This window comes from Salmo salar, chromosome 09 (genome assembly GCF_965601325.2).
Source record: "Salmo salar chromosome 09, fSalSal1, whole genome shotgun sequence".
NCBI classification, from domain to species: Eukaryota; Metazoa; Chordata; class Actinopteri; order Salmoniformes; family Salmonidae; genus Salmo; species Salmo salar.
In genome coordinates, this window is record NC_138299.1 from 49,447,701 (window position 1) to 49,461,886 (window position 14,186).

Below are 14,186 nucleotides of genomic sequence, written 5' to 3' on the forward strand. Positions count from 1 at the left end.
ATGTCACCCATTGAGCATGTTTGGGATGCTCTGGATCGACGTGTATGACTGAGTGTTCCAGTTCCCGCCAATATCCAGAAACTTCGCACAGCCAATTAAGAGGAGTGGGACCAACATTCCACAGGCCACAATCAACAGCCTGATCAACTCTATGAGAAGGAGATGTGTCACACTGCATGAGGCAAATGGTGGTCACACCAGATACTGACTGGTTTTCTGATCCACATCCCAAGCTCTGTGACCAACAAGATGCATATCTGTATTTCCAGTCATGTGAAATCCATAGATTAGTGACTAATGAATTTATTTTAATTGACTGATTTCCTTATATGAACTGTAACTCAGTAAAATCTTTGAAATTGTTGCATGTTGCATTTTATATTTTTGTTATATTTTTGTTCAGTATAGCAGCGTAGCCTAGTGGTTAGAGCGTTGGGCCAGTAACCGAAAGGTTGCTAGATCGAATCCCGAGCTGACAAGGTACAAATCTGTCGTTCTGCCCCTGAACAAGGCAGTTTAACCCACTGTTCCCCGGTAGGCCGTAATTGTAAATAAGAATTTGTTCTTAACTGACTTGCCTAGTTAAATAAAAAAACAAAAATGAATAGAAACAGGTTGATCTAGATATAAAGAGACATTATGTAACACTGCACTGTCACTAGGTTATGTAACCAACCGCCCACTCTTTCTGTTATTGTACCATCATTCACTGTGTGTGTGTGTGTGTGTGTGTGTGTGTGTGTGTGTGTGTGTGTGTGTGTGTGTGCGTGTGTGTGTGCGTGCGCGTGCGTGTTTCTCTGTCTCTCCGTCTCCCTCTCCGTCTCCCTCTCCGTCTCCCTCTCCGTCTCTCGCTCCGTCTCTCGCTCCGTCTCTCGCTCTGTCTCTCGCTCCCTCCCTCTGTGTATCAGTCTTTCAGTGAGGACATCCTATGGTCTCTGAGAGAGCTTGAGGAAGCTCTTTGTGAGCCTGGAGGATCAGTGGACTGGCCAGAGGGGGGTCAGGGTCAGGGCAGCAGCCTGTATCAAGAGAGCTTGTACTACCTGTCAAGCTACGGGACTCACCTGGCCCTGGTCTCCTTCCTGATGAGACACGACAACATGAAGGACGCCCTGCAGCACCTGCTCAGCAAGGTCAGGGGTCATGAAGGGTTCAGAGGTCAATGGTCACGGAGATCTTATCTCATTACTGTGAACTTCAAGGTCAATGCTACTTTATGTTGTTGTTGAGGATTTGTATTAAGGTGGAGCCAGGTTGTCATGGTAAATAAGAATAATTTAAGTGATCTGCCTCATTAAAATAAAGGTATTATGGTCTTTCGAGCCTGGATAGCATCGATTGTCCTGGAACTGTATACTCACCTAGGGGACATGAGTTCAACAGTGTCCCTCCCTCCATGGCCCTCCAGGAATGTCCAGAGGAGGTGTTCCTGGAGGGCGTATTGCAGCCTAGTCTGGAAAGGGGTCGTCTGGGGATGATGCAGGGGTTACTAGAGACCCTAGACCCAGGCCTGGAGGTCTGTAGCCGATACCTCCTCTCCTCCTGTCAACTGCTGCAGCGGCGGGGACACTTCCACACACTATACCAGCTACAACAGTTCATGATGGTTAGTCTGTCCTCCTTCCACTCTCCTCTCCTCCCCCTCCACCCCTCCTTTCCTCCACTCCCCCAACACACCTCTCTCCTCCCCTCTTCTCTCCCCCACCCCCCTCTCCTCCACTCCCCCTCTCCTCCACTCCCCCACCACCCCTCCTCTCCTCTCCCCACCCCCCTCTCCTCCACTCCCCCTCCTCTCCTCTCCCCACCCCCCTCTCCTCCACTCCCCCATCACCCCCCCTCTCCTCTCCTCCCCCACCACCCCTCCTCTCCTCTCCTTTTCCTCCACTCCCCCACCACCCCTCCTCTCCTCCCCCACCACCCCACCCCTCCTTTCCTCTCCCCACCCCCCTCTCCTCCACTCCCCCATCACCCCCCCTCTCCTCCACTCCCGTCCCACCACCCTCCTCTCCTCTCCACCCCCTCCTCTCCTCCCCCACCACCCCACCCCTCCTTTCCTCTCCCCACCCCCCCTCTCCTCCACTCCCCCATCACCCCCCCCTCTCCTCCACTCCCGTCCCACCACCCTCCTCTCCTCTCCACCCCCCCCTCTCCTCCCCCATCACCCCCCCTCTCCTCTCCTCTCCTCCCCCACCACCCCTCCTCTCCTCCCCCACCACCCCTCCTCTCCTCTCCCCACCCCCCTCTCCTCCCCCACCACCCCTCCTCTCCTCTCCCCACCCCCCTCTCCTCCACTCCCCCATCACCCCCCCTCTCCTCCACTCCCGTCCCACCACCCTCCTCTCCACCCTCCTCTCCTCCCCCCACCACTCCTCCTCTCCTCCACTCCCCCACCACCCCCCCTCTCCTCCCCTCCCACCACCCCCCTCTCCCCCCCTCCTCTCCTCCCTCCCACCACCCTCTCTAGAATAAAGAACTGAATAGCAGTGCAGCCCCTCTATAAGATAATAAGATCGGATTAGAAATAGAACAACCCTCTCCTCCCTCCTGTCAGGACCACGTGCGAGCGGCCATGACGTGTATCCGGTTCTTCACCCACGGTGTCGTGTCTTACGTACAGCTGGGAGACCAGCGGAGATGGCTGGTTCGGGCCAAGGAGCACCTCCGAACCTACCTTCAGGAGCAACAGGGAACACGTACCAACAGCACTAACAGGAAGAGGAGCACCTCTAACTCCTTCAGAAAGAAGATGTCTTCTAGCGATGTCTCCAGGTGAGTCTAGAGGGGCCCGGGAGTCGAGTCTAGAGGGGGCCCCGGGAGTCGAGTCTAGAGGGGGCCCCGGGAGTCGAGTCTAGAGGGGGCCCCGGGAGTCGAGTCTAGAGGGGGCCCCGGGAGTCTAGAGAGGGGCCCCCGGAGTCTAGAGGGTGGCAGAGACTAGCAATTCAAACGTTTAGACGGCTGAAGCAAGCATACACATTTTCTTCAGGAAATGTACCTTTTTACCTCATGTGTATATCCAGGTGGTGGTGACAGCCATCTGTCCTTCACGTGACCATAACTGAACCATTGCATAGTGACAGCCATCTCTTTTTTAACCTGCACCCCCTCACATTGACTCGGTACCGGTACCCCCCCTGTATATAGCCTTGTTATTGTTATTTTATTGTTCGTTTTTATTTATTTTTTTACTTTCGTTTATTTAGTAAATATTTTCTTAACTCTATTTCTTGAACTGCATTGTTGGTTAAGGGCTTGTAAAGTAAGCATATGTGACTATAACTGATTTAATTGCGTAGTGCAGCCATCTCTCCTGAGCGGTGTGGCTGTAGCGAGGCTGTAGCGAGGCTGTAGCGTGGCTGTAGCGAGCCTGCTATCATGTAACGTTCCCCTTTGTTTTCTGAACCAGACATATGAACACTATAGAGCTCCAGCTGGAGGTGACTCGGTTCCTGCATCACTGTGAAACATCCAGCTCCACGCTCACCCCCTCGGTCTCCTCCAGCACTCCTCCCACTCTGTTCGGCCCCAGCGCTATGAAGATCGATGTAGCCTGCAAGGTGAGCCTGCCCCCTGCAAAGCTTCTCAAAGATAGGGAGTAGTGCACTAGACGGGGGAGTTAGGGTACTAGACGGGGGAGTTAAGGCACTAGACGGGGGAGTAGGGGCACTAGACGGGGGAGTTGGGGCACTAGACGGGGGGTGTGGGGCACTAGACGGGGGGAGTAGGGGCACTAGACGGGGGCGTTGGGGCACTAGACGGGGGCGTTGGGGCACTAGACGGGGGCGTTGGGGCACTAGATGGGGAGTATAGCGTGCTACTTGGGCCATAAAACAGAATGGTAGTGTCTTAAGTACTTGCGCTATTAACAGATCGTATTGATGTTGTTAACCGATAACTCACTGAATTAATGGGGCTACATCTGACATTGTGTCATTGCGTTTACATTGCAGGTGATGTTGGGAGGAAAGAACATTGAAGAGGGGTTTGGTATCGCATACCGAGTCATACAGGTAAGAGACATTATTCTCAGTGATTTCCGGTATGGCGTCCAGGAGGAGATTGATCCGTCTGGCATTTCCTTTCTTTACTAAAATATTCCTCTTAAATAGAAAATACCTCGACTTTAAAGTCAAGAAATAACTGAAACGTTATGTTGGCAACTACCTGTTATGGCAAATACTAGATATAGAGACCGAAACACAGAGGACCATGGACCAAGTAACTAACGACTCGACTAGAATGAGTTTAGACAAGCAAGAGGACCAAGTAACTAACGACTCGACTAGAATGAGTTTAGACAAGCAAGAGGACCAAGTAACTAACGACTCGACCAGAATGAGTTTAGAGAAACAAGAGGACCAAGTAACTGACGACTCGACTAGAATGAGTTTAGACAAGCAAGAGGACCAAGTAACTGACGACTCGACTAGAATGAGTTTAGACAAGCAAGAGGACCAAGTAACTGACGACTCGACTAGAATGAGTTTAGACAAGCAAGAGGACCAAGTAACTGACGACTCGACTAGAATGAGTTTAGACAAGCAAGAGGACCAAGTAACTAACGACTCGACTAGAATGAGTTTAGAGAAGCAAGAGGACCAAGTAACTAACGACTCGACCAGAATGAGTTTACAGAAACAAGAGGACCAAGTAACTGACGACTCGACTAGAATGAGTTTAGACAAGCAAGAGGACCAAGTAACTGACGACTCGACTAGAATGAGTTTAGACAAGCAAGAGGACCAAGTAACTGACGACTCGACTAGAATGAGTTTAGACAAGCAAGAGGACCAAGTAACTAACGACTCGACTAGAATGAGTTTAGACAAGCAAGAGGACCAAGTAACTAACGACTCGACCAGAATGAGTTTAGACAAGCAAGAGGACCAAGTAACTAACGACTCGACTAGAATGAGTTTAGACAAGCAAGAGGACCAAGTAACTAACGACTCGACCAGAATGAGTTTAGACAAGCAAGAGGACCAAGTAACTAATGACTCGACTAGAATGAGTTTAGACAAGCAAGAGGACCAAGTAACTAATGACTCGACTAGAATGAGTTTAGAGAAACAAGAGGACCAAGTAACTGACGACTCGACTAGAATGAGTTTAGACAAGCAAGAGGACCAAGTAACTGACGACTCGACCAGAATGAGTTTAGACAAGCAAGAGGACCAAGTAACTGACGACTCGACTAGAATGAGTTTAGACAAGCAAGAGGACCAAGTAACTAACGACTCGACTAGAATGAGTTTAGACAAGCAAGAGGACCAAGTAACTAACGACTCGACCAGAATGAGTTTAGACAAGCAAGAGGACCAAGTAACTGACGACTCGACTAGAATGAGTTTAGACAAGCAAGAGGACCAAGTAACTAACGACTCGACTAGAATGAGTTTAGACAAGCAAGAGGACCAAGTAACTGACGACTCGACTAGAATGAGTTTAGACAAGCAAGAGGACCAAGTAACTAACGACTCGACCAGAATGAGTTTAGACAAGCAAGAGGACCAAGTAACTGACGACTCGACTAGAATGAGTTTAGACAAGCAAGAGGACCAAGTAACTAACGACTCGACTAGAATGAGTTTAGACAAGCAAGAGGACCAAGTAACTGACGACTCGACCAGAATGAGTTTAGACAAGCAAGAGGACCAAGTAACTAATGACTCGACTAGAATGAGTTTAGACAAGCAAGAGGACCAAGTAACTAATGACTCGACTAGAATGAGTTTAGACAAGCAAGAGGACCAAGTAACTGACGACTCGACCAGAATGAGTTTAGACAAGCAAGAGGACCATAGACCAAGTAACTAACGACTCGACTAGAATGAGTTTAGACAAGCAAGAGGACCAAGTAACTAATGACTCGACTAGAATGAGTTTAGACAAGTAAGAGGGCCATAGACCAAGTAACTAACGACTCGACTAGAATGAGTTTAGAGAAACAAGAGGACCATGGACCAAGTAACTGGCGACCAAGTAGCTGACAAAGTAGCCTTACCTCCAGTGTTTAATGACAACACCGTTAAGTCATGGTTCCAAAGTGGCATCATACATTTTGTGTACATGGATATGTACTGTCATTCAATCAATTACAAGAAAGATTTGAATTATTCAAAGACCGATTTTCTTTAAGTACTTACGAGTCTGAAATCGTATTCAATCGCTTCAACATAATCTGAATGAACGGAAGGCATCTAGCATAGTGAAAAACCGCTGCACCAAAGTTGGTTGCCAAGTTACATTAACGGTTGATTTGAAACTCTACCTGATAGTTCAGAACCTAATAAAGGGAAAGATGGGGAAACAGAAACTAAAGGAAGAAACTGAGGAGAAACATTGGTCACAGATATGTGAAAATGTTCATACCTGCTCCTCCTACAACCTAAGATATGAACTGCTGAAATGCATACCACCCTGCATCCCATTACTGGCTCGCTTCTGAAGCTAAGCAGGGTTGGTCCTGGTCAGTCCCTGGATGGGAGACCAGATGCTGCTGGAAGTGGTGTTGGAGGGCCAGTAGGAGGCACTCTTTCCTCACATAAATGGAATAGGTACTAGCTAGCTTAATAGTTAATATTTGCGCGCTAGCTCTGCATATTCAGCTAGTGTGTGTGCGCGATCGACTGGATTAACCTCACGTCAGTTACGTTCATTGAGTGCCTTTCAGACAGTAGACACGACCCCTCTGTTACCTTGCCAGTGGATCAAACCATTGTGAGGCAAAGGGTTATTAAGTGTCTATAATCAGCACAATTGCTTTCATTCCGTATTATTATTATTTAAATTACATAGTTATGTTTCAGTGATATATTGGGGGGGACAAATCATCTTTTTCCTCTTTCTCCTCTCCTCAGGACTTCCAGCTGGAAGCCTTGACGGTATACGTGCGCGCGGGCCAGAGGCTTGTGCGTCAGCGTCAGTACCGGGCCGTGCGCCAGCTGCTGAAGTGCGTGGGGGAGTCGGGCACCGCCACCAAGAACGACTGTGATGTCATCATACTCAGCTGTGTCTCCATCGCAGATAAGGGCCCCACAGACGTGAGTTACACAGATAAGGGGGCCCCACAGACGTGAGTTACACAGATAAGGGGGCTCCACAGACGTGAGTTACACAGATAAGGGGGCCCCACAGACGTGCGTTACACAGATAAGGGGGCCCCACAGACGTGAGTTACACAGATAAGGGGGCCCCACAGACGTGAGTTACACAGATAAGGGGGCCCCACAGACGTGAGTTACACAGATAAGGGGGCCCCACAGACGTGAGTTACACAGATAAGGGGGCCCCACAGACGTGAGTTACACAGATACGGGGGCCCCACAGACGTGAGTTACACAGATACGGGGGCCCCACAGACGTGAGTTACACAGATACGGGGGCCCCACAGACGCGAGTTACACAGATAAGGGGCCCCACAGACGCGAGTTACACAGATAAGGGGGCCCCACAGACGCGAGTTACACAGATAAGGGGGCCCCACAGACGCGAGTTACACAGTCTAAAAGTATGTGGTTTTAAATGTACTGAAGTATCAAAAGTAAAAAGTATAAATAATGTCAAATTCCTTATATGAAACAAACCAGACGGCACCATTTTCTTGTTTGTTTTTTAAGTTTACGGATAGCAAGGGGCACACTCCAACACTCAGACATCATTTACCAACAAAGTATTTGTGTTTAGTGAGTCCTCCAGATCAGAGGCAGTAGGGATGACCAGGGATGTTCTCTATTTAGTGAGTCCTCCAGATCAGAGGCAGTAGGACCAGGGATGTTCTCTTGATAAGTGTGTGAATTAGACCATTTTCCTGCCCTGCTAAGCATTCAAAATGTAACGAGTACTTTTGGGTGTCGGGGAAAATATATGGAGTAAAAAGTACATAATTTTCTTTAGGAAGTGAAGTAAAAGTTGTCAAACATATAAATAGTAAAGTACAGAAACCCCAAAAAAACTAAAGTTATACTTTAAAGTATTTTTACATCAGTACTTCACACCACTGCCATTTACAGCCTTCAGTAGGGCATTAGTCATTTAGTAGTCTACAACACTTTAATTAGTGAAATGTTGATAGACATCACATATTATAACCCTTATTGTAAGACATTATAAAGGCTAATACATGCTTATAATAAGTTTATAAAGTGTTATAGCTGCTAGTTGTCAGTAAGATGTTACCCAATAGTGTACCAATCACAGCCTTCCTTGCACTGTTACTGTCTGAGATGGTGTTAATAAAGTTTTGTTTTGCCTTGAAGGCCAAGGAGTTGGAGTGTCTCATTCTGGAGACAAAGAGCACAGAGAACAAGGTAGGTAACCACCACCTCTCCTTCCTCTCTCTCTGCTGTCCTCTTCCTCATCTCCCATCTATACAAGGTAACCACCACTTCCCCTCCATCTCCTGTCTTCCTCCTCCTCTCTCTCTCCTCTCTTCCCCTCATCATCTCCTGTCTTCCTCCTCCTCCTCTCTCTCCTCCCCATCTCCTGTCTTCCTCCTCCTCTCTCTCCTCTTCTCCTCCTCCTCTCTCTCTCCTCTCTTTCCCTCCATCATCTCCTGTCTTCCTCCTCCTCTCTCTCTCCTCTCTTTCCCTCCATCATCTCCTGTCTTCCTCCTCCTCTCTCTCTCCTCTCTTCCCCTCCTCATCTCTTGTCTTCCTCCTCCTCCTCTCTCTCCTCCCCTCCTCATCTCCTGTCTTCCTCCTCCTCTCTCTCCTCCCCTCCTCATCTCCTGTCTTCCTCCTCCTCTCTCATCTCTCTTCCCCTCCATCATCTCCTGTCTTCCTCCTCCTCTCTCTCCTCACCATCTCCCACCCCATATCTATTTTCTTCACCGTCTAGTTCTCCTTCTCCATGTCTCCTCACTCTCTCCCTCTACAACCCCCCAACATTCTGGTGATGTCTGTCTGTCTCTGTAGATTAACACCTGGCTGTAATATGTCTCTGTCTCTGTAGATTAACACCTGGCTGTAATCTGTCTCTGTCTCTGTAGATTAACACCTGGCTGTAATATGTCTCTGTAGATTAACACCTGGCTGTAATCTGTCTCTGTCTCTGTAGATTAACACCTGGCTGTAATATCTCTGTCTCTGTAGATTAACACCTGGCTGTAATATGTCTCTGTAGATTAACACCTGGCTGTAATATGTCTCTGTAGATTAACACCTGGCTGTAATATGTCTCTGTAGATTAACACCTGGCTGTAATATGTCTCTGTAGATTAACACCTGGCTGTAATATGTCTCTGTCTCTGTAGATTAACACCTGGCTGTAATATGTCTCTGTAGATTAACACCTGGCTGTAATATGTCTCTGTCTCTGTAGATTAACACCTGGCTGTAATATGTCTCTGTAGATTAACACATGGCTGTAATATGTCTCTGTAGATTAACACCTGGCTGTAATATGTCTCTGTCTCTGTAGATTAACACCTGGCTGTAATATGTTTCTGTAGATTAACACCTGGCTGTAATATGTCTCTGTAGATTAACACCTGGCTGTAATATGTCTCTGTAGATTAACACCTGGCTGTAATCTGTCTCTGTAGATTAAGGCCTACCTGCAGGTGAGTAAACTGCGAGCTGCCTATCTCCTAGCTGTAAAGCTGGATACAGCCAGGGCCGGGCCGCTGGTTCAGGAAGTCCTCCAGGCAGCAGAAGGCGTCGGAGACTCTGTCATGCAGGACATCTGTTGCCAGTGGTTGTCTGAGCACAAGGACAGGGAAAAAACGGCGGCGCCGCCGGGGGCTACAAAACAAGGCCGACCCAATGCCAAGTAACCCCAGGAAACGGAAGGAAACGGACTCAACCAGGACTGGACTAATAACAAATGCTAGTTTTAGTTCTCTGTTGCAAAAAAAAAATGATTAGAATGTTGTCTATTTGTTGTGTGTCCCTAATGAACACGACCCGGATATCGCTGTTCTGGAGAAACCTAGTTCTGGCTACGAGATGGGGAACCAGACATCATCAGGGAATAACAGATGGCACTTAAACTAGAAATGCCACGAGTGGAACACCAAGACACCTTGCCTGGACTCTGTGACTGTGTGGGGTTGTGAGGGACTTCCTCCTCCTCCTCCTCACTGAAAGTAGCGAAACACCGCTGTGCCGACTCTCTCATCTGGAGAGGTGACCGACTACAGCCAGATAAGACTGTCTCTCTCTATCTCTCATCTGGAGAGGTGACCGACTACAGCCAGATAAGACTGTCTCTCTCTCTCTCTCATCTGGAGAGGTGACCGACTACAGCCAGAGAAGACTGGGATGAATCTAACCACACTGAATTGTGAGTTGTTGACCACTTTATCTAGTAAAACTGAAGTCTGGGATAAGCACAGAAGATACATTTATCAGAGTAATAACACAGGCAGTAGTGTACAATAGTCTCCTACCTCAGTTAAAAAGGGATTGATCTTTTGTTTTCACTAACCTTCAAGGCTAGTAATATATTTCTTTGTGACAAAATAAACAACTTGATTTAATGTAAATAATTCCTAACTTTTCCCCCTTTTATTTTTAGATTATCTTCTTCTTTTTGTTGTTAGTTAGAAAGAATGACCATGTAAACCTGTCAAGCAGGTGAAAGTAAAGAAGAAAACAAGTGTTGATATTACAAGCCTGTCAAGAGCTTTAAAGAAGATATATATATATATATATGATGATTTAAGAGTTTCTGAACTTTTTGAAAGTCAAAGGAGTGGGTTTCATTAGAAGGGATGTCTGTTACTGTCTATCAGCTCGACCTGCCACTAGTTAACTCCCTTAAAATATCTTCCCAAGGAGCTATTTCCTAGCCTGAAATCCAGACCTGTTTTTTTGTTGTTGTTGCTAACATTCCACTTCTAGTACTCAGAGTCATATGTTTGGCACGACAAGGAGTGGCAAGAAGTGGAATGTTTACACAAACAGACTGGTACCCAGGCTAGCAATATCCTGAATCTCTCTTGCTTTCGTCCTCAGAGGACATTTTGGGGTCCTGAAAGGGCTTTTAAGATGAGCTTTATATAGAAATACAACGAAAACTTGGAACGAGTTGGATTTAGTAAGGGACTCTCTGGATATGTTTTAGGACTTTAAACACTGTTTCAATTCTAGATCATGATAAAGAGATGGTACCTTTTTTTAATGTTACAGGTCAATATTATTGTCTCCATAAAGCCTATCATATCTGTCTGTATCATATGTGTTTTCATGGTATCTGTCTTTGACCAGGAACCACGTTGCTGTTACTATGTTTTGTATATTTGTACTTCTTCCCGCTGTTCTGGTGTGTGACTTTATGTGTCCCAAATGGCACCATGAGGCCCTAGTTTAACAGTAGTGCACTAAATAGGGAATAGGGTGCCGTTTGGGGGACACACTCTGACCTCTGTGTGTCCTATGCGAGGGTCAGATGTGTTATAGGCCGTCTGTCAGTGTGACGTTTGTAAGTGTATAAAAATACGAACTTTAATCAATCAAGAGATGTCGCATTAGAAAAGGGATTTTTGTTGCCGTATTTGTTATAATCATGATCAATTTAACAACCTATTGTCTAATTGTAACTCTTTTGTTTACATAATTGCCCGTTTTTTTTATTTCTCACTTTAATAGCGATCCCAGAGTTTACACCATAATGTTTATATTTCTCACTTTAATCCCTCAGATTACAACGTAATAAACATTTTTATTTCTCACTTTAATCCCTCAGATTACACCGGTAATAAACACTTTTATTTCTCACTTTAATCCCTCAGATTACACCGTAATAAAAAATGTATTTCTCACTTTAATAGCGATCCCTCAGATTACACAATAATGTTTTTCATTTCTCACTTTAATCCCTCAGATTACACAGTAATAATATGTTAATGACATGACAATCACATTATAATACTTTAATCATAATATTAACAATATACACAAAAGTATGTGGACACGCCTTCAAATTTGTGGATTCGGCTATTTCAGCCACACCTGTTGCTGACAGGTGTATACAATCGAGCACACCGCCATGCAATCTCCATAGACAAACACTGACAGTAGAATGGCCCTTACTGAAGAGCTCAGTGACTTTCAACGTGGCACCGTCATATGTTGCCACCTTTCCAACAAGTCAGTTCGTCAAATTTCTGCCCTGCTAGAGCTGCCCCAGTCAACTGTAAGTGCTGTTAAACTCACAGAACGGAACCGCTGAGTGCTGAAGCGCGTAGAGTGTAAAAATCGTCTGTCCTCGGTTGCAACACTCACCGAGTTCCAAACTGCCTCTGGAAGCAACGTCAGCATGAACTGTTCGTCGGTAGGTTCATGAAAAGGGTTTCCATGGCAGAGCAGCCACACACAAGCTTAAGATCACCATGTGCAATGCCAAGCGTCGGCTGGAGTGGTGTGCAGCTCGCCACCATTGGAATCTGGAGCAGTGAAAATGCGTTCTTTGGAGTGATGAATCACGCTTCACCATCCGGCAGTCCGACGGACGAATCTGGATTTGGCAGATGCCAGGAGAACGCTACCTGCCCCAACGCATAGTGCCAACTGTAAAGTTTGGTGGAGGAGGAATAATGGTCTGGGGCTGTTTTTCATGGTTCGGGCTAGACCCCTTAGTTCCAGTGAAGGGAAATCTTAACACTACACCATACAATGACATTCTAGATGATTCTGTGCTTCCAACTTTGTGGCAACAGTTTGGGGAAGGCCTTTTCCTGTTCTGCATGTCAATTCCCCCGTGCACAAAGCGAGATCCGTGTGGAAGAACTTGACTGGCCAGAGCCCTGAACTCAACCCCATCGAATACCTTTAGGATGAAATGGAACGCCGACTGTGAGCCAGGCTAATCGCCCAACATCAGTACCCAACCTCACTAATGCTCTTGTGGCTGAATGGAAGCAAGTCCCCGCAGCAATGTTCCAACATGTAGTGGAAAGCCTTCCCAGAAGAGTGGAAGCTGTTAAAGTAGAAAGAGGGGGAACAACTCCATATTAATGCCCATGATTTTAGAATGAGATGTTTGACGAGCCATGTGTCCACATACTTTTGGTCATGTAGTGTATCTACATTGCTGACCGTCCATGTTAAAATCCACAATAGATATTAATTCACTTTTGATTGAAGTTCTGTTTGTTAGCAAGCAGAGACTTAAATCAGCCTGTCTGGTCATGTGATGAGGTCCTGTGCTGCATCATCATATACAGGACCAGTCAAAAGTTTGGACACACCTACTCATTCCAGGGTTTTTCTTTATTTTTACTATTTTCTACATTGTAGAATAATAGTGAAGACATCAAAACTATGAAATAACACATATGGAATCATGTAGTAACCAAAAAAGTGTTAAACAAATCAAAATATATTTTATATTCTTCAAAGTAACCACCCTTTGCCTTGATGACAGCTTTGCACACACTTGGCATTCTCTCAACCAGCTTCACTGGGAATGCTTTTTCAACAGTCTTGAAGGAGTTCCCATATATGCTGAGCACTTGTTGGCTGCTTTTCCTTCACTCTGCGGTCCGACTCATCCCAAACCATCTCAATTGGGTCGAGGTCAGGTGATTGTGGAGGCCAGGTCATCTGATGCAGCACTCCATCACTCTCCTTCTTGGTCAAATAGCCCTTACACAGCCTGGAGATGTGTTGGGTCATTGTCCTGTTGAAAAACAAATGATAGTCCTTTGAAGAATCTAAAATATATTTTGATTTGTTTAACACTTGTTTTTTGGTTACTACATGATTCCATATGTGTTATTTCATAGTTTTGATGTTTTCACTATTATTCTACAAAATAGTTCAAATAAAGAAACTTTTGACTGGTCGTGTACATATTCCCTATACGGTGCACTACTTTTGACCAGAGCCTTAATGGTAGTAGTGCACTATATAGAGAATAGGGTGCCATTTGGGACACCAGAGTCTTTTCACTCTCAGGTTTATTGTTGCGCTCTGTCACCATATCCCAAATTTCCCCCTGCTCTCCTAACCCCTAGGCACTCACTTATCTTCCCTGTTGTTCTTCCTTCACTGACGCACTTTACCCTCCTACTTTATCAGAATATCTGGCCTCTACGAAACAAGAGCAAATGACTTTATCCCCAATGACACCCTATGTAGTCCACTGCTCTGGTCAAAAGTAGTACACAGTCAATAGTTCTATGTGAAACGTACCCAATGACTCGCCCCCCCCCCCCCCCCCCCTTTGCTTCTTTAACCAATGTCATC

General features: G+C 46.2%; 1 protein-coding gene across 1 annotated transcript in view; it reads left to right on the forward strand.

Annotated features, from left to right (window-relative positions):
- Positions 1-11,169, forward strand: part of zfyve26 (zinc finger, FYVE domain containing 26) — a 183,896-nt gene extending 172,727 nt beyond the window's left edge. The window contains exons 37-44 of the mRNA XM_082955500.1: positions 909-1,130; positions 1,406-1,603; positions 2,549-2,766; positions 3,401-3,551; positions 3,945-4,004; positions 6,855-7,037; positions 8,253-8,303; positions 9,539-11,169. Coding sequence (XP_082811626.1) covers positions 909-1,130; positions 1,406-1,603; positions 2,549-2,766; positions 3,401-3,551; positions 3,945-4,004; positions 6,855-7,037; positions 8,253-8,303; positions 9,539-9,769 — 1,314 coding nt within the window. The 3' untranslated portion in view covers positions 9,770-11,169. The remainder of the gene's footprint in view (positions 1-908; positions 1,131-1,405; positions 1,604-2,548; positions 2,767-3,400; positions 3,552-3,944; positions 4,005-6,854; positions 7,038-8,252; positions 8,304-9,538) is intronic.
- Positions 11,170-14,186: the final 3,017 nt, after the last annotated feature.